At 41.1% G+C, this 25,321-nt stretch overlaps 1 protein-coding gene across 16 annotated transcripts in view; it reads right to left on the bottom strand.

Annotated features, from left to right (window-relative positions):
* Positions 1–25,321, bottom strand: part of ARID1B (AT-rich interaction domain 1B) — a 449,448-nt gene that overhangs the window by 57,427 nt on the left and 366,700 nt on the right. For 11 of the 16 annotated variants that reach the window (XM_075924514.1, XM_075924505.1, XM_075924502.1 and 8 more), the window contains 2 exons: positions 16,088–16,415; positions 13,918–14,046 (listed from right to left, as the gene is read on the bottom strand). In XM_075924514.1, coding sequence (XP_075780629.1) covers positions 13,918–14,046; positions 16,088–16,415 — 457 coding nt within the window. The remainder of the gene's footprint in view (positions 1–13,917; positions 14,047–16,087; positions 16,416–25,321) is intronic. The other 5 variants (XM_075924504.1, XM_075924511.1, XM_075924512.1 and 2 more) reach the window with 1 other exon arrangement.

Genomic DNA, 25,321 nt, shown 5'->3' with positions numbered 1-25,321 from the left:
ATTTTGATTAACCTTCAGGTCACTAAACACTTATAAATATGTTACATAGCAGCTGCTAAACATATTTATATATGCTTAAGGTCATAGCATCATCAGTTGGTTGTTGGAATAAAGTCAAAAATCTTAGGCTTCCTTCTGTGTTGTTTCAGTAAAGAAATATTTGATATACAGTTTAAGTAGTAGTTATTTGAAAATATGCTATCAATGTTCCCTATATGCCAAAGCTCTTTGTTTTTGCAAGGCAAAATTAAAATTGTCAAGGTTTTTAAAAAACAGTTTTTACACATGGATTGATATCTACTGGTGAGACTCAATCAGCTTTATACTATATTGCTGAGGAAATCTAATAAGGTGAACATTGCATTAAAGGTGTAAGCAGCAAGGAAGGAACTGGTTAAAGGTAATGCAAGTTATTATTTATTAGGAATAACAAAAAGAAATTAAGACAAGAAAAAAGTTATATAATGGAAAACACCCTAACCTTAAGGTGTATTTTATCCTTCAAGGGAAGTAATGGAAATCCAATTCCTTTATCTATTTATAAATAGATTACCAAAGGTATTTAAAAATACACTGTAGGGAACAATTCTGCATGTGTAGGGGCTGAATTAGATAACAAAGCAGGTCTTTTCCATCTCTAAAGTCTATGATCTCATAACATTTTAGCATACTGTTTTCTTTCCATTTTGGAGGAAGGTCATTTGGGCCATTATAAAGTGACATCATTAGCTCAAAAACCCACATTTATATTTTCCTTTGTTTTGTTTTAACACACTATGGCTACAAGTAATCCCCAAGGATACAGTGATCGAATGAGATCAAGAATAAATTCTACATATTTATTTATGTTGTGAAATTGAGAGCACTCTGGGTACTGCCAGTTTCATTGTTTTGTTGGTGGCTGCTCTTCCTGTCTTGTGCTCTAAGCTTGATGACATCCCTCCCAGCTACTGTTCCGAAGGGGAGTTCCTATTTCTGCTCTTCCCCAAACCTTCTGAGGAATGTAACAGGAGCACAGACTCAGAGCTGCCGAAGATGATTAAGCTTTTGTAGGGACTTGGGCCAGAGCAAGTGGGGGTCCCTCCCCACCCCTCTTGCCTGCAGTCCCTCCTACCTCTATGCTCCTGCTGCAGAAATGTGGTGAGGATGCAGGAGGGTTTCCTGCCCTGATGCTCCTGAAGGGTAGGAGAGTGAGACAAGATGTGGAGCCTGTTTTTCTGACCCCTCCCTCCAATTGGCCAGGGTGCATGGGCATGGCCCCATTAGACGGCTAATGTATGCAAGTTTGGAACACTGAAAGGGTCTCCTTTTTCCAAGACCCCAGTATGGAGCAGGTAAGTGACAGTGACTGGGGTTGCCCAGTAGATCAATGTACAAATGTGCACCACCAGTACAATAAAAAAAACTAGGTATGGGCACTTTGCTAATCAGCTGGGTAGCAACTGAATCTCTCCCTAGTGGCCACACAAGCGCACAGCTTACAGGGAACACTGCAGGTGACCCTCATTTTGTCACACCTATCATGAGGCTCGGGAGCAAATGAAATCTGGAAAAACCTATTACTCCCTCCCCAAGTCCTGCATAGAGAGGAGAACCCTGATAGGAGGATAACCCCTTTTTTCAGTTACCAGTCATTTGCATGAAACTGGGAATGTTTTTCATTCCTTGCAGCCACTTTGCAGATCCAGGGATAGAGCTTAGACTCTTTGTGTCTTATCTCAATGCTGCTGCCACTGCCAGAGAAGAGGCAAGCAGGACGGAGTGTGCACAGATGGGAGGAGGACTGACCTGAACCTGTTTAGTGCTATTATTGTGAGGCTCAATTGTTCTCCCTTGCTGAGAAGACCCATATAAACATCAGCAGGGGACCATAAAATCTCTCACAAAAGTTTTTATCAAAAAACGAAATGTAAGAAATGTGCGGACACACTATTTAAAGGGTTATGCTCTCAGATCCCAGGTGATGTTAGTCTACTGTCCACATAGAGGGTACGTTTAGACTACATGCCTCTGTCGCCAGAGGCATGTAGATTAGGCTACCAGACATAGGAAAATGAAGCGGCGATTTAAATAATCGCCGCTTCATTTAAATCTACATGGCTGCCACGCTGAGCTGACAGAACAGCTAATCAGCTGTTTGTCGGCTCAGCGCTATAGTCTGGACGCACGGGTGTCGACATCAAAGGTATTTGTCGACCACCCAGGTAGACCTCATCCCAGGACAAACCTCATCAGCTGTTTGTCGGCTCAGCGCGGCAGCCATGTAAATTTAAATGAAGCAGCAATTATTTAAATCGCCGCTTCATTTTCCTATGTCTGGTAGCCTAATCTACATGCCTCTGGCGACAGAGGCATGTAGTCTAGACGTACCCTTACAGTGGATATTTGTCTTTAATTTGCAATGAGTCTGAGAACTGCCTCAGTATGTAACCCCTTGTCAGCAAAAAAGAGCAACATTGTGGCCTTGGAAACAGTGATTTCATTTAATGGTGCCTTCTGAGCTGAAGGACAGATCCCTACAATTAAAAAAAAAAAAAAAAGAGAAGTTTCAATGCTAGATCTGGTCATTATAACAAAGCGACACACAGCAACCTTACGAAAGAATAGAGATTACATCAAATAAACTCGCAATAATGGAGTCCACACCATAATAGAGGTCACTTCTATTTGAACAACAAATCTGTCCCTTAAACTGAGGTGCCACTTCTAAATTTGGTCTGTGTGACGTAGTGGGGGTGCTGTCTGCTCTGGAACCCAGGGTTCCCCTGCGCTGTGAAGCGTGAGTCCCACTGACTACCACATGTGTATTGGCCCAGACACCTAGTCCCAGCTTGAGCAGATAACAAGTCTCTTCCCAGAGGGAGAGACAAAGGAAGGGAGGAAGAGACAGCCACCTGGCTGGGGGGCAGGGTCTGGGAGCGAGGCAGTTTCTGGCTGGGAAACATGAAGGGAACAGACTAAGCTGAGTGCTGAGAGTTGAGGGGGTGATGGACCCAAGGGGTCTGAGGCACACTGGCCCTGCCTCCTGTAACCACATCACATCTGTGCTGTGCTGTATCCTGGAAAAGCAATAAACTCTCTCTATTCTACTGGCTGGTGGAGTCTGTTCTGGCTGCTACGAAGGTGCAGGATTGGGGGGGAACCCCAACGTGCTGTCACAGTCTGAAATCACTAGTAGGTTAGTGGGCTTACAACGAAGCTGCTCCACAGCACTGAGCTACTTTGTGGAATGCCGACTAGTATATTGGTTTAGTACTTACTATTAAATGTTTCCATGTAATGTCAAGTACTTCTTGCTGTCATCTTCCTCTGGCTGGGGCAAATGATTAATTACAAATTGAATATCAGAAACAATCTCAGAAAATTTCAGAGATAGGTCAGGATTAGCTACTCAGAATGATAAAAGTGGTTTAAGCTTCTCAGAAGGACCAAAGTAAAAGCCTATTTCTCACAAGGAAACATGTCAGAGCTTGATCTTTTGTGGTAAGTGTACGTGGGGATCAGGTTCTTTCATTTTCTGTGGGTCTTTAGGCATACATTTACTCCCGCTCTTTAATCTACATTGGTTTTGCAGTGAATGCACGGTAGCTTCTCAGGAGGGTAATTTGTGTAAACATTTTAAAAGGAGTATTTTTTAATGCTGACACATTGCTAAGGTGGCTACTTGATTACAAGCTGTGAAAATGAGTATGTTAGACTGTACTCACAAATCACAGTGTACTGACCAAATTGCCTTGTGCTTATCTGTGCTAGGTCTGCACCATGACAATATTTCCTCTCTCTTTTAAATGTCAAAGCATGATTTGGGGGGTTGTTATTTAAACACACTGACCTGCACAATAACCAGAAGTATTTTATTTAAATCTGTCTTGAGTGGGAACTAGCCATAAAAGCTTATAATCTGTCATGCTCTGACACCAAATGGGTGGTTATAATGAGAGTAATTCAGGAGTGAGATCTACAAAACATTTTCCCTGGAGGATTTACACTCATTCACTCTCTCTCTCTCCACACACACATACTTTTGTTATGGATTTTCCCCTTTGCCACATTATGAGTTTCCTTGGAGAAGTGAAGCTGTAATCTGCCATCAAAGGAGGTTATGAATTGGGAGAGAGAAAGACAGGCAAGAAAAATAAAAAAGTAATTGCTTGCTGTGCTCTGACTAGAATATCATCAATGAGTAATAACTTAAACCACAACATAATTGTATGTGACCAGGATGCTTGGTTATAAAAGCCTTAACATGGCATTTAAAGGTAGTCTGTGTGCCTGTGTATATAAAAATCAAATGTAATACTAAGTTAAAGCTTAATCTTTCTCTTTTTTGTTTGCTGTTACTATACATCTCCTCAAACATGTATCTGTCACTTCCATTGTTTAGTGGAGAAACTCTAAGTCACAATAATACTAATTAAATTAACAAACAAGAAACTTTCTGGTGTGATGGGTGCAGAGACCAAACAAGATTTTTGGTACAATTCATTTTTTGAGGCGGGGAGGGAAAATAAAAGCGTATGCTTGAATGGGTGGGTGGGTGAACAAGGAGGGGCGATAGCTTTGAAATGAAGATGACTCTGAATAAACATTGTAAAATATCAATGATCAAATCATAGAGGTTAGTACCTGTGGGGACGTATTGATACTATGTCAATGAAAACCAGCCCACACCAGGTAGCTCAATCACCATGCATGAAAGTCAACATCGAAATGAGGCTACACTGAGATGTGAATCAAGAGGGAAAAGAAATCCAGCATTCAGTTCTCTATTGGCTTGATTTAGAGATATGGTTGCTCATTATTTCTGAAAATTGTGGCCACACCTGTATCTGTTAATTTACTGGCTACTGTCACCAAATTAGCAATTTTTCAAAATGGTTCATCTCACTAGCCACCTACTCATTTCCTTTGGGATTTAATGCCCAGTGAATTGTAGTGGCATTATTTACATGATAGCAAATCCTGAAAAAGAAAAGAAAGATGCAAAACTAATTCATGAACATTGTTACCATCACCACCAGAGAGCACTTATGTTGCTTTTTTAAATAGACACCTCTAAGCATTTGACAAAATGAGATATATCTCTTTATCTCAGTTTTATAGATAAGGAAAAATGAAGAGCAGAATTAAGACTCAGACTTTCAAAAGTGGCCTTACATTTTGGTGCTCAGCTTCAGACACAGAAGTTCTGAATGAAAGGGCTGAGCACTCCACACCAACTGAAGTTAATTGAAGTGGCAGGTGCTCTACTCATCTGAAAAGCAGGGCTGAGATTTTTAGAGCTGGATATCCAAATTAGAGGCCCCCTTTGAAAATATGTCCATAAAGAGACATACCCACAATGCTATAAACAAGACGCTTGTGAAACTAATCCATAGAAATACATCACTAATCTCCTTTACTCCTAATCACAGATGGGTGTATTTTGCAGAACACATTTTCATTTGACTTTATAATCCCATTGTTGTATTGCACTATGGACTTGTCTACATGACGCAGCAATGTGTACTACGGGGTATGATGTCTAAAGCACACTAATATGTTACACTTTAATTGGCCTGCATAAATATTCCTGCTGTGTGCTCAAAGTTCTCTAAACCTTTAAAACACTACTATTTTAGAGTACACTACGGAACATTTATTCCCCACCAGCAAGACACACCTGGACCAATTGCTGTGCAACATATTATTAATGTGTATTACTGCACTGTGTACACAAACCCTGCAATAAAGCACCATGTGAGTCTATGAACAATGATCTTTTTTTAAATGTGCCTACATTTAGTGGAATGTTTAGAGTATTTAGCCAATATTTTTTATCTCACAATGATCTCCCAAAATACTTTTATTACACATCTTTCTTCCATGTGCTTCGAGGCGTCTACTCTTATATTTTCTAGTGTAAGAACAAACTAAATCATCTGTAGGCAAACTGCAATCTGTATTAGATAAACACAACATAATGCTCTGTGACAGAGAACATGGGACTGCTGAAAAGCTGACCAAGTCAAACCATTTGTAATCACATTGAAGCAATGCTCTTTTAGTGACCCCTGGCTACTTTACTGACAAGGTAAATTTAAACTGCAGTTCTAAAGACAGCAGCTTGTCTACTGTCCCTATGACATATGATGTGTCAGCACTAGGAGGAGATGCATTTCTTGGCACAAGTAGAGCACGGGATGGGACAAAGAAGGATTCTGTAGTCCGAACAGTAATGTCAGGAGCACAACTGATCTCCAAACAACCTGGCAAGCTCAACTGAGCCCAACTAGCCTTCTCCAAATAGTCGTGCTTCCTGATAGGGCAGGGTAGTCAGCCTCCTAACTGAGCTTTGCAGCTGCTCAATGCATATCATGCCCACAGCTGCACTTGCCTAGCTTCTTTCTCCCTTCTGCTTCCTATTCCAGCCTGCTTCCAGTCCTTGTTCCTGCCTTGACTCCCACCAGTTCCAGTGTCACCCTTGCCTCCCTGTCCTGATTATTACTCACCCCCAACCTATGGCTTGGGTTCTCACTGCTGTCTTGGGCTTACTCTTCAGCTTGGTGTTCCTGATCTTGACTTTGGACCTTTTGTCTTGGCACCCTAGTTCCTCGAACAGTGTTTCCCATTAATCTGAACTACCACTTCAATCACCAGGCAAGGTGGGTTTATTGGAAAAAAGTTGTTTTGTGCAGTATGAGAATGAAAGGAGGCAGTCAAGCTCAATCAGAAAGCCAAAAGGGCTAGTTTAGTCTGGCTTGACTTGAAACCAAAATGCGGAGTGACTCATATGATCCTCTCACTATATAGCTTCTACATTTGAGTATGTTTATAAATAGCATTATTAAAAGGTGGAATGCCCTGTGAACTCCAATACCAAAATGAATTACTTGGAAGCAGGTGAGAATCTGTTCCTGGTGCATTCAGAGCCATAAGGCCACAGGAGTGTGGCTTTAAAGATATAAACAAAGGGAAACAGACATGGAATTTTTCATACGGCTATGTACAATTGCTGAAGAACAGATCCAATTTCCCCTCATGTGCTACTGCCATAAAAAGAAACCAGAATCCTTCAACTTCCTCTGCCCCTTTGATCTTGCACAGTGATTCTCACACTTCTCTCCACCAAGATTTTACGATGTCTCAGTGGCATTTTTGCATTGCTTTTGAGCACTGACTAGCTCTACTGAGTGCAGCGCACTGGCAACTAACTAAAATCCTAATCACTTAATGCCAGCACTTCAAACTCAGGATTTTCAGAGTAAATTTCATTTGTCTTCCAGCCCAACAGAACAGGGTAGAGCAACATGGCAAGGGAGAGCAATGCAAGACAGCAGGTCCTGAGAAGCAATTTCTAGATGGGCAGATTTTACACTAGCATTCTTGCTCAACAGCCTGGAATTATTTCATTTTTACCAAAAAACTCACTGAAATCAGAGGGACTGATTGAGAGTTTCAGTGAATCTGTCATCGCTATAGGAGACATTCCTATAGCTGTAGATGAGAGAAGTTTGTTGGGTAGCTCTTCCATAACATGGAAACCGTGCCATGAAGGTTTATAGTTTAAGAAAAAGGCATTCCTTTTTTTTAAACTCCCCATGAGCATCCTTGGTATTTCCACCCCATTAACAATGTATAAGACCCTTTTTCCTTTTCTATGCTATACAAATCACACATTGCCTGCACCAGTTCACAATGAGACTTGATCATTCTTTCACTGGAATATGCCTTTTTACCATTCTGCCCTCTAGGAACAAGGGACTCTTCACCCTATTTTGAGTCCTATGGTCCCCATCTACATCACACACATATTCTTCCTGTTCTTTAGATTAAGATAATGATGCAAAGAATTCATATTTCTCTCCATTAGACTGATCCTATCTACAAAAACTTATTATCGGTTGGTGAAATATTCCTGATCACTCAAAGCCAAAGTCCAAAAAGACAAAGTCCTTCTTGCTGAGGAAGCCAAGCTTTGTAATTGTCCTAGAAAATCACAGTTGATGAAGCACCGTATTTTTAGCATTCCACCAATAAAGATAATATTTCTTCATGAAAAGAAGAAGTTAATGTGTGCTTCCCATTAAATCCAGTCCAGAGGCAGCAGGTTCCTAAACTAGACAGATTCCTACACTGTACATCTGTTTCAACAGAACTATAACTCCTATAGAGGGCATCATCTTTTCTAAATAACTAAAGGGATTAAGCAAAAATTGGAAGTGAGAGAGTAATCCAATCAAAGTATTTTTGAGATTTCTGAAAATTCAGAGTTTGTATCAGAGAATCAATCAACTCTTCCCTACCCAATATATTCTTCCTCTCACAATTTAAAAATGGTTACTTTCAAAGGAGGAAAGGACTGTTTATTCTTGAGGTCTGTGGTTGATCTCTAATGGCATGAACAGCACACAGCAGTCCATTTGATGGATGAGTAGCAAAAACAGTCCTCCCAAATCATTGGTTCCATATTCCTATGTGGGATCTACAACCTGCTGGCACTCAGGACTCCAAAATGATGGATTTGCTTTTCAGTAAAACAAAATTCCAGATAAAAATGTATTCCCTTCACTCTGGCAAGTAATTCTGTTCAGTGTGAAGTTTCTGCTGTCCGTACACACTTTTTACCTGTAATTTGAGATGATTTACAGTATGCATCTTTATAAAAAAAATCACAAAAGGAGACACTTCCTGCTTCTCTTTAGTATAACAAGTAAAACTTAGGCTAAATTGTACTCTACCCCTTCTGAAAAATTTCTTACATCAAGAAAAAGCTATCTGCTCCCAAATGCAATAAGCAAAGGAAGTTCACTGGAAAAAGGGAAAAAAAAAAAAAAAAAAAAAGCACCAGCTGGAAGTAAATGACTCATTTTGGTGGAAGAAGGAGGGGCAAGGATCTTTAAAGAGAAATCCATCAATCTTGGTTTAGCAGCTCAGCTAGAAAGCACAATTACAACTATCATTAATATCTTTCCTTTGATCCCAAAGTCACTTGGAAACTTTGTATACATAGAAATCACTTCACCAAACACTGAAATGCAGCAGATGTTTAACTGTTCACAGGAACACTACACAACTGTTTAGGCCAAGAAGCAAGTACCGCATCATCCAACTGAAACTGTAGGGGGATTTTTTGGAAGCAAAATGCATTTTCCCTGGCTGAAATTTATTGCTTGGGCATCCAAGCAGCACTAATAGAAGGCAAGGTGGGGCTAGTTTTAACTAGATTTGTTAGGGCTCCTCTAGGAAATTAAGTCTGGGAGTCTTTGGAGGGGCAGGGGAAGAAACATCTTGAGGTTTTAGAGTTGTGGATGTTCTGAAATTCAGTAAGAGTAACTCCCCTGCATCTTTCATCTTACTCAATAATTATATATTAATGCCATATAGGCTTGGAATGATTAAATTTTTATCAGTAAATGTCGCTAAACATCAATTTCACTGCTCATGCACAAATTGATGGAAAAAATACTCCAACAAGGATAAAAATTCCGATAATAATTACAGATAGGCAGGTAAGGAAAATACTGCTTGAGAACTTATTACAGTTTCAGGCAAAGATGTTCATATATTTTCACACATTATGTTGACAATTTGTGTGCTAACCATTATGAAGTGTTAACCTTTTAAATCTCAGTGTCTACTATCATAAAATAATTAGTGTCTGACCTCTGAAACTTCCCATAACTGAAAATTTAAGTATTAAAAAATAGGAAAAAATACTTTTATCCTAGTGTGAAAATCTAAATCAATACAATCTTTAAATATGCTTCAAAATAAATAGAGCTTCTCCCTTGAAGTCATAAAAAAGAAAAACTGAATTCTTCCAGAGAGAAGACTGGGCAGAAAGATGTATTCTATAATAGGATTCCATTTCAAAGGCAATAGATGAAATGCCCCCAGTGCTGGCTCCAATTACAGCTACTAGTTGCTGTCTTAGCTTAGTTTACTTTGGGGATTTCACAGCTGGCAGCCTTACATCTAAAAATGGCCTGGTTTGAATAAGCATAGAAACTTGAATGAGTACTTAACCTCGCTGAACTCCACAACACTTCGCAGTAGAGAAAAACAGCACCTCCAAGTTCAGGGGGAAGATGGGAAACAATAGGAAATCCTACACTTTACCCCAGGAATAAAAAAAAAGAGATTTTATTGTGGTGCTTTAAACCTTTGTGCATGTATGTAATATAAGCAATGCATGTCACAAGTGTGCTTTTTAAAAATCAGGATAATTGTAAGCCTAAATTCTGAGAACAAAAGGCTTAAACCGGCAGATAAAGTTGTTACAATATTTGTGTGTCTGAATATCTGAGCCCATTATGACAAAATTTACCATATCTAGGACTTAAAACATTCAGAAGAATCATTTTGTTGTAATTTAGGTTTTTTTTAAAAAGTGTATTTCTCTTCCCTACTTCCCCATTTCTTCATTGTGACATTTTAATGCATCGTGTCCATTACTATATTTCCTCACCAGTGGCTTCTAGTCCATCAGTAGGATTGTATTATCCAGGCTGTGGAGAAAATAATATGGAAAAAGTGCTTTGCTGGCACCACCAACATTAAATATGAATTATAAATACACCACACTGGAGAAATGCTGATGGAATGTTTGTATGTGTCAAATATATATGCGTAGATATCCCCATACTGTATACTAAATACATACAGAAGAAGTTACTCATCTTGTACAGTTACAATGGCTCTTCGAGATGTGTCCCATTATAGGCGCTTTATTGTACATATCTCTGCATCCCTGCACTGCTGATCGTACATGCACTACTCCTCACTTGTCATGAGGCTAGCCTGCAAGCATGGGGGACTCCTCCTCAGTTTTCCTCTACTGCAGAGTCATTGACAAGAATTCTGAAACGGGGGAGGAAGGTGGCTTGTGGAACACACATAAGGACACACATCTCAAAGAACCATCATTACTCAAGGTGAGTAAATACTTCTTCAAGTACTGTTCCTTTGACTTCTCCATTGAAGGGGACTCCTGAGCGGTACCCACCACTGAAGCCCAAGAGATCACCGTCAAGTCTGCTACAGATGATAGTACTGTGGCAGCAAAACTGGATTCTTCAGCCACGTCTCCCAGGATAGCATAGTGTTCTGCAAAGGTATGTGCACGTGCCCAGGGAGCAGCCCTGCAGATTTTGCTATTGGGATGCCCTTAGAGAATGTGAAAAAAATGAAGATCGATCTTGTAGAGTGTGTGTGTATATTGAAGACAGGGGTGCTACATTGCACATCTGGTAAAAGGGCTTGGTACTGTTCAAGATCCACTTGGAGAGTCTCTGAGCTAAAATTACTGTACCTTTACTGGAAAGGCAAATTAATTAACAAGTGGTCAATTATTCAAATGGCGGTGCTTTTAACACTTGGTTAAGATCCCACTGAGGAGTGGGACATCTGGGTTCATGAAAGAAGTTAACTACGCTCTTGAGAAACCTCTTCATAGTCAGATGGGAAAAGACTGAGAATCCTTCTACCCACAAGTAAAAGGATGCAATTGCTGCTAGGTGAGATAACAGGCCACATTTTCTGAGAGTCAACAAACAACCCAGGACTATCGGTAGGGTAGCTGCATTTGGGGTAACGCCTTTGAGCTGACACCAGATTTGAAATCTTTTTCCACTTTGTGTAGGTAGGTATGACAAGTAGTCCCTTTCCTACAATATCATGGCACACACAAATTTAGCAGACACATGAAAATGTATCCATTGCCTTTTCATACACTCACATCCAGTTGAGAACATCTAAAGATGTAAATTCATTTTTATAGTGACATTTTTATAGACTCCATCTACGACAACTGCACAGATTCATATACACCTTAGCACACTCCTTTTATCCACACTGTCAAATCTTTAAAATTGTAACTTGAAAAAAGACACTCATCTCTTTAGAGCACTCTCTTCCTCAAAGGCATCTTCCATTCCCAGCTCCCCAATCTTCTGGAGCCTGATCCAAAGCCCACTGAGGTCAATAGTAGTCTTTACATTGATTTCACCACACATGTGATCAGACCCTTAATGAAGAATTCTCATCATGATAGTAACCTGTTTTCTGAAGCCAACTGAGATATAAAAGGAAGATACCTCTTTGTAATCCCTCCCTACTACTTTCCTGAGTGTAGGAGGAATGACTGTATATAGTACTAGATAATTATTATGTATTGCTTACTGTAAGTTGTTACGAAGGCCAAGTAGAAACATGCTTGGCTACATGGATTCCTGAAATCATGGCTGTTTCATAATCACAAAGGCCTTGGACAGATCTTTCTTTCCTTTACCTCCAGCATCTCAGTTTTCATTCAGGAAGAGTACATGACAGGGACTAACATATTATAAGGTTTCTTTTTATAGGAAAAAAACATTCTGTAGACTGCACGACATAATCCAAGGATAACACAGGGCAGGTTGCAAGGTCAAGTCAAACTCTCATGCAAACTGTGTGATGCACACCTAAAGCATTCCTCAACAACCTCTCTTTCTCTTTTAATCTTTTTTTACCCTTTTTAATTTTAAAAGATGGTGTTCTGTATAGAGATAGATGACTAGATACAACTCACTGTGCGTCTCACATCTTGATCATCCAACTCTGGTTAGGTAACACTGATTTTCTGCCCCAGTGAAAGTGATTTTACTTTGATGCGTGCCATTTAAATTCATTTTACACAGCTGCTTAATGTGGCTTGGCAAGCCACAACCAGACTAGCTTCCTATATCTAAATGGGACTCCTGAGTTCAGAAAGGAGAGATCCTGTGGATTAGCAGCTGGATAAATGTCCTTCCCCCACTGATCTGTTGCTGCTGATTTAGGAGATGACCTTGAAAGCTAACACAACCAAACTTATACAAACAGACTGCCGTGTAACTATCACTTGCTCATTTTGTTTCCTTTAACTCTCACACAAGAATATCTTTCACCGATATAAAGAGCAAATAACCTCTGAATCCCACAAATTTATCCTGCAAACTCAAGACATACATAGAAGCAGGCTTTTTTGTATGTGTAGCTATATAAACAATGTGTAGTTCACGGAAAACTGAAATTAAAATTTGCTGATGATTGTGAGGACACTGGCAACATGGGACTCAAGATTTCCTATTGACCAGTAATGGAGATAAAATCAGGGAGAGAATTCCATGATGCTTGAAACAAAGGTGAAGTCTGGCACTGTGAAAGATCACTGGGAGAAGGTTTGTAAATATTTCCTGCCCTCTTCCTCCCCCCTGATGCTGTGATCTGTAACAATGCTGCAGAAATCACAGCATGAAGAAAACTGATAGAAAAACATTAGGTGTGTTCCAAGATCATGTTTCATATTGGACATTTCAGCACGTGTAAAACTCCTTGGTAGGGAGGGACTAGCAAAAATGTTTCAAAATTACTAAGATCCCACAGCAAGTCCATATCTTTCAGCCAAGATGCAATAAAACCTTTTGTTAAGTCCTATTAATGAACCTTGTCCACAAGTGTCCTGTCAAAAAGGGGCTGTTGTATGATGTGAGAGTAACTCACTGCAGTGGCACTAATGCCAACAGCTACAACACCATAGGCATGGAAGCAATGTTTCTAAACAAAACAATGACAACAATGGGGGGCGAAATGATGCCTGGAGTGTTTGGTGGGGTGGGTTCATTCTCTTTCAGTGACTGAAGTTCTTCATTTCCCTCTCAGGCGTGAAGGAAACAGAGCCATGCCAAAAGCCATGCAGGTGTGTATAAGTGAGTGACATGCAGATTTTCATCATATTGTCACAGTGGAGTTAGTAAAAACAAAAACAAAAGAACAAAAACTCCCTCCATGATGCAAATATCTGTATTTCTTTCACTTGATTTTTGTATTCCTTCAGCAGCCAGATGGCATGTTCATAAACATTTAAAAAAAAACTGCTAAGGTCCCACAGCAAGTCCAGTTTACATTGCTACCTACCCGTACTGGTCAGGCTGGTGCATCATGGGAGCCTGAGCGCTGCCATAGTTGGGGTGCTGTGAAGAAAACATGGGGCGTCCGCCAGCCCCAGACTGGCTGGGATAAGCAGGCGACCTAATGTATGGTGGCCTAAAGCAGAACAAAAGAACAGCTTCTTTGGATTTGTTCTGTATCACAAGTACGAATCATCACCCTATCAACTACACTCCTTCCATATGTAAGTAAGGAGGGCTTGCAGAACAAGGCCAAAAGCAATAATGTCTCCCATACACTTAACCTGGGATCACAGAAAGAAATGTGCTTCTAACCCTTTCGAATAAGAAAGGGTTGACAGGTTTCACCCAATTTGTAGCTTGTAAATGTTCCTTTTGCAGTAAAGACCTGATGATTGCATATACCTCCCTACAGATGTTGTATTACTAGAACTGGCAACGTGATGAAAAGGCTTTGAAATGGTGCATTTTTGACCAGGCAAAGCTAGAAACTGAAAGCAAGTCTACAAAACTGACTTGGGAGGGAGGTGTGACGTAGGAGCAAGAATTATCTCAACTTTTAATCAAACACCAGGCAGTATATCCAAAATATAAGGCAAATCACAACCATACACTTTCCATTTATTAAAATCTATTCTTTCACTTTTAATTAAAAAAAGTTTTCTTTGTCCTCCTACTTGAACTATTGTAAAGAAAATGCTCCTGTAGTTGCAACAATGGCTAATTTATTCCCTTTAGCCTGACCTAAAGATTATACCCTAAACCAGCCAGAGAGAACCACAAATCTTACTCGATAGGTCCATTAAAACAACCAAAGCCAACCAGAGAGGCTGGTCCATAGAGCTCTGCAAGGGTCTAGGCTATTTTGCTGGAAGGGAGTGTGCTTTGCTTTATTACAAGGGAATGTGAAAACAGTGAATTTATTATTGGTTTAAAAGTATTACTAACGCTTTAGAGGAGGAGCTACTTGCACTCCAAAAGCACTGAACAAGAAAGCAACATGTACATACACACATTAACTTCCTATTTCCTTTTGATATTGTGTCTTAGAATTACCTGTATCTTCTGACTTCAAAATACTGCTGTAGAATGGATAGTAGAATTTTATAAAATACCTAAACATACATATATGCCTCTATGTGTGTGCGTGCACACACGCTTAATATTTACACGCATAAAAACTTTCATGCACATAAAAGAGGAACTCAGATATAATGTGTAAGCTCAGATATAATGAAACTTATTTTGTATAGTAAAACAGAATAGACGTATTAGTCACTATTTGTTTCAATTCAGAGAAATAGGCACATTCCTTATATGAAGGGGTTCTGGAAAAAAAAGACTTCACTATAGGCACTTCGGCACACTAAAATACTCAAGGGCATGGCTTTGCAACAAACTGTGAACACGTGGCAGTGTGTAGATGTGCTTCCCTGAGAAGCAAACAAGAAACCAGAATGGGACTCTCAATCACAATCTAGTCCACCATTTCCCCGGCTGGTGAGTGGAAGTAAGTTCCCCCAGTTGATACCTGGAGCAGCTTGCATCACATTCCATGCCAGCCAGGCCAGTGTGTTAGGGAAGAGCCAAGTTTCCCACACCCCATCTCTGCCTGCTTGGGAGTGGGAGTAGAGGGCCTATGGAAACAGCTCCCCCTTTAGTGCTGTTACCAACGATATGGACAGGAAACACAGGAAAGTAAAGGGAGCCTTATGCCCCATTACTTCTCAGCACAGGCACACAGCCAGGGACACAAGCTGGCCCTAAGATAGCTACAGGGTTCCAATTCAAATATTAAAATTCTACATTTTAAGTTTGAAGAGATTGCTTTTGGCTCCTGATGTCACCATAGCCCTGTGGGATTTCCTGTTCTAAAAGCCTACAGTGCCAGGAATCATATTGGAAATGGCAAGTCCTCTGCTTTACATATTCACTCCTTGTAAGGCCAGTTCACACAACACACAGCTGTACTGTGCTTTTCCTTTACATTTAAAGATTCATGTTTGTTGTTCATTTGAACAAGAAACAGTTCACATTCTTGTTACCCCTCTATGTGTAGGATATAGAACTAGAGCATATATAAATTAACACACACATCTATGTAACTGGTACTTTAGAAGCATCTGAAATATTACCAAGTTTCTACTTGTTTAAAATCCTTTTGCTTGGATTCATACCTGCTCTGAGCGGAGTTTGCAGCAGCCTGCATCACTGCAGCAGCTGCCTCCTGTGCCTTACGGTTCACAGTTGGCATAGGTGGGCCCATCCCAGGGCCACCCTGCAGCGACATGCCAGGAGAATTGGGGGTCATACTGCCCATGTTTCCAGGAAATGGTCTGCTCTGCATCCCAGCTGATGGCATCCGTCCCAGGGGCAGGGTACCACACGGCTGGCTTGGCCCCTGTCCATGCATCTGACTATTGGCATTTATACCCATGCCGGGTCCTGGGCCACTGTAACTTGTGTTAGGCACCCCACTGTACGTTGGCGGTCTGGAGTAGTTCCCTAAATAAAACAACAAACACAGAGAGAAACATAAAACTTCATCTGATGTTTCCATTTAGCAAGTTGCCTGCTGGAAAGTTCTTTAGGTGGTCAAATAATTTGAACAACATAGGAGATGAGTCAGAATTTCTATTAACCCTTGGAACCCTGGTATGTTCCAAACTGATAGCTACATAAATGCATAGAGTGATATGAAAAAAATGCACAGCATCTAAAGGGTTAACAACTGATGTTCAAAAATGTGTCGTGCATGGAAGGGATGCCTAGGGCTAACAAAACTCCTCATATACATTCTGTTCTTAACTACATTTCCTTTGTTTTTGCTCATTTTATAGCCTCAGAATTTTTCATCCTTCCGTAATTTCAGCCCTGAAATCTTCTCATTGAAACTCTGGTCTTAAAGGTTCTGCTTCTAACCACAGTGTGAATTTACAATACAGATATGCCTGGGATGACCTGTGATGCTAGGATTTTATGAATCTTTTCTCTTCCCTTTCAAAAGCCCCTTTTTACTCGAGAGAACTTGCTCTTCAACAAAGTTCCTTTTTTGTTTCTTACGCAATTTTAATTTTCACATTGGGAACTTTCTCGCCCTGCCCTCCCAGTCCATCTTCCAGTTGCTACATGCTCACAACCATCCCCCCCATTTATGTTTATGATGTATAGTATTGCTTGTGGGGTCCGTATTCAGTACAGGAAAGATGTGGCTTGACTTCTGAATTGTGAAATGCTGGAAGATGAATAGCTGTCCAGCAAAAACATGTATGTGTACATGCTAAATATACTAAGTATGCACTGAACTGGAGAGGGAAGCTCAAACACATGATTACATCAAAACACCAGCAACTCCTCCTCCATTTGGAGTTTCCTGTAGCTATATGAGTGACAGTAATACTTAGCATTTAACACAACATTTTACATACTCAGATTCCTTTACAAACACTTCTTTAAGAATCCACAACACACTGGAAAGGTTTGGTGACAGAAGTGCTGTTGACGCGCAAAAGTTGCCCAAAGTGAAAAATGGCCAACCCTGTTTTTCTGCCACGCACTATCAGTATTTCATGGCTACACTGTTAGCATCCTGTCCACAGCCAGATCAAAGCAATGTGGGTAAGCATCCCAAAGTGCCTGGCATCATCTTCAGTCACTAAGCATTGTGGGAATGCAGTGTACGTAAGAGTATACATATATTGCTTGAGCATGCAGGGGGGTAATCAAGGAGGTCTATGTGCAATTGGAATTGCAGCTAGCAAGAGATGTGAAGGGTAACAAGAAAGGTTTCTATAGGCATGATAGCAAGAAGGTGGTCAGAGAAAGTGTGGGACCCTTACTGAATGATGTAGGTAACCTACTGACAGATGATGTGGAAAAAGCTGAAGTACTCAATGCTTTTTTTTTTGCCTCTGTTGTCATTGACAAGGTCAGCTCCAAGACTGCTGCATGAGGCAGCACAGAATGGGGAGGAGGTGGAGAAATAACAGGTTAAGAATTATTTAGAAAAGCTGGACATACACAAATTCATAAAGTTGGATCTAATCCATCTGAGGGTACTGAGGGAGTTGGCTGATGTGATTGCAGAGCCATTGGCCATTATCTTTGAAAACATGATTGAAAGAGGTCCTGAATGACTATTTTTCATCAGGGACAGAATATTTCTAATTTTCCTTCCCTCCCCTTTCGGCTTATGGAGACTGAGCACCATAAAATAATCGCCGCTTCATTTAATCAAAATGGCCACCGCACTGTGCCGATCAGCTGATTGTTGGCACAGCACAGCAGTCTAGACAGGAATCTGCCGACCCCAGAACCCTTCGTCGGCAGATCCTTTATGCCTTGTTAAATGAGGCTTACAGGATGTGCTAACTAAGGGTTCTGGGGTCAGCAGATCCCCGTCTAGACTGCCACGCTGTGCCGACAATCAGCTGATCGGCACAGCACGGTGGCCATTTTGATTTAAATGAAGTGGCGATTATTTAAATCACCGCTTCATTTCCCTTTTTCGCATAAACTAATCTACATAGCTCCGTTGACTATGATTCTATGTAGTGCTAAGCATTTTGGGAATGTGAAAAATGACTCACCAACCATCTCTATGCTTCCCAGCCCTTCCTGGGCTTCCGGCTTAATTTTGCACCACTTGAATAGGAGTTCTTGCTGAAAACTCCAGCATCTGCTGTGAGAAATCATGGCTCTCACAATTCTCTCCCATGTTGTGTTCAATGTGCTTAGGACATCATGCACTGCAGCAGAGCTTCTTATGCAATGAATAGCATAGGAGGAAGACTCAGATGCAGATGACAATGGTGACAGGACTAGCATCGATTTGGCATTGCATTGGGTTGTCCCAGATCAGCTATGCAGATAGTCACTTTTGGGCTTGGGAAACCAGCACTGATATACTTATCGATTTTCTCACAGAGATTCCAGTGCAGGGCTGCCACTTCCCCACTGCCAGGGTATGACACTCTCCCAAACCATTCTTCGTGACTGGCTGTTTGCCTCCTTTGTCTTTTGGTATGCCTGCCAGAGTTCCTTTATTTTGGCTCTGCATTATAGAGTCTTGCTCATACCACTTATCAAAAAGGGCTTCAGAAATGTGACCATACGTGTTCCAGTTCCTATGGGTCACTTGCAGCTGTGATTGCCCCGATTCTTCATCCCGCATAATGAGAAGATCCAAAAGCTTTGCACTACTCCAAGCAAGAGAGCGTTTTGAGAATACCCACCCCTGGTTCCTTAAGAAGAAACCATAAGGACCACTACACAATGAGCCAGTAAGACCACTACACAATGAACCAGATCCCAGGAAATGGATTTTTAAAGTTCCTGGAGTCTGCAGATGGGAGGGTCACACCTCTTTAATTATTTACACAGCTGCAAAGAAGCAGAGTTCAAAGCGCTGGCCAGAGTGGTCAATCAGGCATTGTGGGAAACAATAAACTCAACAAAAAAAACTATTGTTGTACACATAACATGGACTGTCCACAATAAAGAGAGGAGAAGAGACAAAAGTCTTGTGCGGAGGTGGAAGCTTTCTGTTACCACTTGTGTCACATTGCAGTGTGGATCCTCTACTGGTTTTGTCACCAAAAAGGCATTTTGGCAACAAATCTTGAAGCACAGACAAGGCCCAAGTCACTGTGTTTTACCTTTTTCTTCAAATGTAAATACTAACTTTTCTGGAATACAATATTACTTAAAATAACAACAACAACAACAAAACCAACCAGCCAACCGACCAAAAAACAAAAAGCCTAAGAAAGGAAAAGAGAGGAAGGGGGATTTGATAGAAAAAAAATGTTTAAAGAAATATATAAAACCCCACATTTCGCTGGATTGCTCAACTGCTTTGCAATTTCTTTTCCCATCCCACCCAACTTAGTAGAAATGCAGCTCAATTCCTCCTCCCACCCCATGGGATAACACTGAGTGGAATACTCTGACTCTCTCTCTCAATATTCCCACGCTTATTTAAATGATACAGCCATTGTGGTCGTCCTCTGAAATGAAGAAATAAGTCATCTCTCTCCTCAACCCTCAGGGTACCAAAAGAGAAATGGCTAGAATACAAGGAGTCCTCCATTCTCTCCTGTTTATATTGAAAAGAAATATTTTAATCCATCATCTGACTGTATGTGTAATTAATTCATATATTCATGCCAGTTTTACTGTGCCTAGTTCTCTTCTCCCGCCCCCAGCCACTTTTAACTGACTCATTCAGTTACCAGCTCTCTACAGTGGAAACATATGTGACCTATGCTTTCTAAGGAAATGAATAACACTTTACTCTTGTTTTAGAAACCTAGTATCTGTAAGTGGTTGTTTCACAGAAGGATCCCTACAATGTGATGTAGCAGAGATGAAAGTGTCCAGATTTAGCTGTACTCAAAATATTGCACTGTTGTTCCCTATCTTCTTCTAGTCATAACCATGGTCAGCTAACCATTTCTACTCTTGAAGAGGGCCAGTTACCCTTTCAGCCAAACCTCTCTAACAATCCAAATATGTAGCCACCAAATGAGAGCTCATAAAAGCTTTCCATAGCTCTGCTTAGCTTGGAACTAGTAACACACAACTCATCTGTTACTTTGGTCCTAAGACTCCTTGGTAAAAGTTAGACCTCCCTGGTCCGGCACCCTTGGAACCTGACCAGCCCTGAACGAGGGGATTTGCCAGACCAAGGGAGGTTCCCTGTCATTGGCTTCCCAGCTGCTCCCTACTGCCAGCTGCTTCCAGCCTGCTCTTGGCCCTGCTGCCTCTGGCTTGGCCGCCGGCTCTGGCCCTGCTGCCACTGGGCTCCAGTACCAGCCCCACTGCCACTGACCTGGCCAGCTTCTCCCGCCTGCCCTCCCTTCAGGGCCAGAACTCCTCTGCTGCCGCTGGCTCCACTACTGCTGGGGCTGCAGCTCCATGGCCGCTGCACTGCCCACCTCCCACCATGGCCACAGGGCTCCTGCCAAGTTGCTGCCCCCCTGGCCAACACCCAGCCTTAGTGCCAGAACTCCCTGTCCCTGGGCTCTGTGGTCCTGGACCACAAATGTTGCCAGACTAGAGAATCCCAGTGTAGGGAAGTACAACCTGTACTAGACATGCAACTTGGTTGAATGAACATATATACACATACAGAATACAGCATGTTAGTATATATTATATTATATTCACACCGTACATAAGGTACTTTCCAGTCAGAAGCAAATTCAGCCCTTATGTAAGCAGGTATTACTCTCACGGAAGTCAACAGCAGTTGTTATCACTCCAATTGATGCCAAGGTTGAATTTTGCTCTGAATTCCTCATTTTTTCTCTCTATTTTATCAACTAGGTTCTATGAAACATCCTTCAGCAGCATATTTGAAGGAACAGACACTGATGGCACTATTATTTTGATACTATTTTTCATCAGAGACAGAATATTTCTAACTATCCTTTCCTCCCCTTTCAGCTTATGGAGACTGAGCACCATAAAAAAAAATCCTTCCCCCCAAAAATCTCCCTCCCCCCAAAAAACCCAAAAGAAAACAAGAGGAATCTTCTCTATAAACACATATGGGCTGAGTTAAAATCATTCTTATCATTCATCTCTAGGGATCCAAGTCCAAGAGTATGGGAAAATGGTATCATTTCAGAAAGGAAAACATGTTTCAATGTTTTTTCCACAGGTTTTTATTTTTATTTTTGCTAAACATTTTCTCAATATCTAGAGTATTAGCTATTCCTATATCTCTCCCAATTCATAAAAAAGAAAAAAAAAGGGCCAAACAAAATAGAAGAGAAAAAGCCAGGACTCAGAAGTGCAATCTTACTTCCATGTTTCTCTAATAGATTAGTAATTTGCTGGCAGTGGCTTTGACAGAAAACAGATGGATGTAGTATTAAACACAATGAATGCAGCAGATGCTGGGCCAGCCCACATCAGCTGGACGTGTCAGAGAGCCAAGTCCAAGAGCCCACACTTTTCAAGTGGGTACAAGCCTGGCATAGCAGCTTTGGGATACTAGTGAGCAAACCTTCCCCTCTGCAGCCAATGGAGTTTCAATTCCAGCACTCTCAAGCCAATTAGAATGGAATCCAGACATTTGGAGTCTCAAGTGGAGAAGGAAGCAATCAAAGTTACTTGTAAAATGATAACTGGAATTAGATAAACGGGAAGACAGACAATAAAAACACTGAAGATACTGACAACCTGCCAAAGGCTGAATCTTCTGTCCCATACTCACTGCATTGCTCAGACATTGCTATGCATGTAGCACAGTATGTAACTGCACTCAGCGTTCTGATACCTTGCAATTTAGGCAATTAGAGAGGAGTGAAGAGGGAAGTTTCAGAATTAACTCTAATTTTTCTTGCTTTATGGGTGTAGATCAGATTCACGGTGCTGAAAACAATATCCCTACAAATGTTTTTTAAAATGTGTGCATTCCCATTTATCTGCTATCAAACTGCAGTGGTGCCTTTTTTCATTTTAGGAATTTTAGAAAGAGGCCTATATTTAAATGAATGAGTAATTAACAAGGGACATAATCAAGTGAACAGAGGCTTCATGTTTAGGAGCCAATCCCAAAAACTGTAGGAATGGAGCCTTAGTTTTTACTTAAAGAAAGAAATTACAAAACATAATATTAATAGGTATTTAGTATTATATTTTTAAAATATTGACCTAATAGTTCACACTAAAGTCAAAGAGAGTTTTATTACTGACTTAAATGGGTCAGAGTTTACTTATCTCTGCTCCATGTCAGAAAAACCCAACTTTAACAGGCCCCGAAGGATTCTATTCTGTTTCCTTTATGACCCTAATAACTAAGTATGTAAGTACCTTTCAGAAGAGCATTAGGAGAAGTGACTAACATCCACTATTTTAACAATTATTTTATATGTATTCAGTAGCACATAAGAGCACTAATCACTATCTTTGACCCCATTGTACTAGCTGTTTTACTACACAACACAAAGAGAGCTTTCAGTTTAAGTGTGTTACTTTTACTGCAATGGGCATGAAAAATGATGAGGATTTTTCCCATATTTTTCAAAAATGAAATATATCTACTCTCTATATTATCAAAAGCAAGGTTGAAGAAGTGCACCTTGAATTTGGAACAGAAGATTGTGAAGTTTGTGATGGTTTTATTTCTGTGGGAATTTATCCCAGGCTCTTGGACTGGCCTGAGAAAGATGTCTCCTTGCCAGGATAGGTAGGAATAGCGTCCCTTGCCTCTGTTTGTCTGGAAATGAGTGACGGGGAGGAATCATGTGAGGATTACCTGTTGTGTTCCCTCATGGTATGTCTACACTACCACCCTAGTTCGAACTAGGGTGGTAATGTAGGCAACCGGAGTTGCAAATGAAGCCTAGTCCGAACTACCTAGTCCGTGCTGCGTGTAGCCGCGTGGCACGGAGTCTGCACTAGCGGACATTTAAAAATGGCGGCGCCCGGCGAGATGAAAATGAAGCCCGGGAAATTCAAACCCGGGCTTCATTTGCAACTCCGGTTGCCTACATTACCACCCTAGTTCGAACTAGGGTGGTAGTGTAGACATACCCTCAGTCTGGGGCATCTGGTATTGGCCACTGTCAGCAGACAGGATACTGGGCTAGATGGACTGTTGGTGTGACCCAGTATAGCCGTTCTTATGTTCTTGGAAAAGGAGCTTCACTATGGCTGTGAAAGTATATGGCAATCTAGTGAAACTGACCATAAACTACTCAGATAGTTTCTACTTTATAACTCGAGGCTAACTCATGCAAACTCTATGTCAGAGGAGTAAATTTTATTCTGTTGAAGAGTAATGACAACTCCCTTGAGAAAGTATTGGCTGGACTTGTCCACGAATGACAAAGAAAACATGAATTAAGGCACCTGAGTGAACAAAGCACTTTAGCACATAGGGTTGCCAGGTGTCCGGTTTTGAACTGGACAGTCCGGTATTTGAGCTTTCTGTCCAGGAAACAAATTGAGAAAATACCGGACATATAACTTTCTAATTAAGTAAGTTTTACTATTCTCATGAGTAACAGTACGTAGTTGCGTACTGCCTGGCTGGCAGACATGCTCACACTGTGTCAGCATGTCTACCAGCCACTCAGTACGCAACTACACAGTACAGAGGAGGGGGGCGGGGCTGGGGCGGGATGGAATCCCTAGGGCCGGACTCACCCGTGCACCCCGCCGGGACCATGCACGGGACAAGCAGCACCCCGGGATCTGCGTGCACCCGGGCCAACCAGCTCCCCGCCAGCCAGTTCCCCCCCCCCCCACACTTCCCCCTGGCCAGCCTCATTCTCTGCTGGTCAGTTCCCCCCCCGGCCAGCCCCGCTCCCGACAACCCCTCCAGGCCAGCTCTGCTTCCTGCCGGCCGGTTTCCGCCACCCCATCTCTTGCAGCCAGCCCCGCTCCCCACCGGCTGGTTCCCCCCTGGCCAGCTCCACTCCCCCCAACCCATCCCAGCCAGTCCTGGTTCCCGCTGGCCGGTCCCTCCCCCCGATCTCCTCCAGCCAGCCCCTCCTCCCCCACAAATCTGAGATCAAGTGTGTCCAGGATTTTTTTGAAACCATCTGGTAACCCTATTAGCATATACTTATCAAGTACACAAGCCATGTGATTGAGTTAAATGGCACTACTAGTGTGATTAAGCATGGGTTTAAAGTGCTCTGGGTTTAAAGTGAATAAAGGCTAAAATGCACAAAACAGTGGAAAGTGAGTATGATTCTAGAGAATTATTTTAATGTTAATAATTTTTTAAAATATTATTTATATTTTGACCATTGAAAGACAAGTGGAACAACACTATCGTATATTCTTAATTGCAAGTATATTTGTGTGCAATTTAAAAAGTTTTGACTAACTTTTGAGGTTCTTATTTCTGAAGTGTTATAACCCTGTAAAATGCACCCTTTCAATGTGGATTTACTGTTTGTTTGGTCTTTGTATATGTATATTGGTAACTGAAAGAAATATGTAACAAAGCTGTAATTTTTAAAAAATGAATTTTTGACTTTGAACCAGATGGACTTTTATAAAGATCCCTGTCACATTTTTCATAATGTATCAAAGGTTAGCCAGTAATTATTAGAGAGGAAAGTACAAGTTATGCTAATGAAAAATAAAGAGTTGTCTATTAAAAGATAACATTTAAATAAACATTCCAGCTAAAAATATATTGGATAAGGTGCAAGACACACATCCATGATTGTGAATATTTAATATTATTCATGCCAATGTTTCATAAACAGTCAAACAACATGATGACAAATTTCAGGTTCTCTTCTCCCCTTGCTACCCATCCAGCACAAAGACTGCAGTGTGCTAATTTAACGATTGCCAGAGAACAGGATCACCAGTTCCCTCTAGGATCCAACAGAGAAACACACTTTACATCCATCACACTATTCACCAAACCCTTTTGA

The sequence above is a fragment of the Pelodiscus sinensis genome, chromosome 3, assembly GCF_049634645.1.
Source record: "Pelodiscus sinensis isolate JC-2024 chromosome 3, ASM4963464v1, whole genome shotgun sequence".
Taxonomy (NCBI): domain Eukaryota; kingdom Metazoa; phylum Chordata; order Testudines; family Trionychidae; genus Pelodiscus; species Pelodiscus sinensis.
The sequence above is the reverse complement of the archived record's forward strand: the minus strand, read 5'-3'. Positions and strand labels throughout refer to the sequence as shown.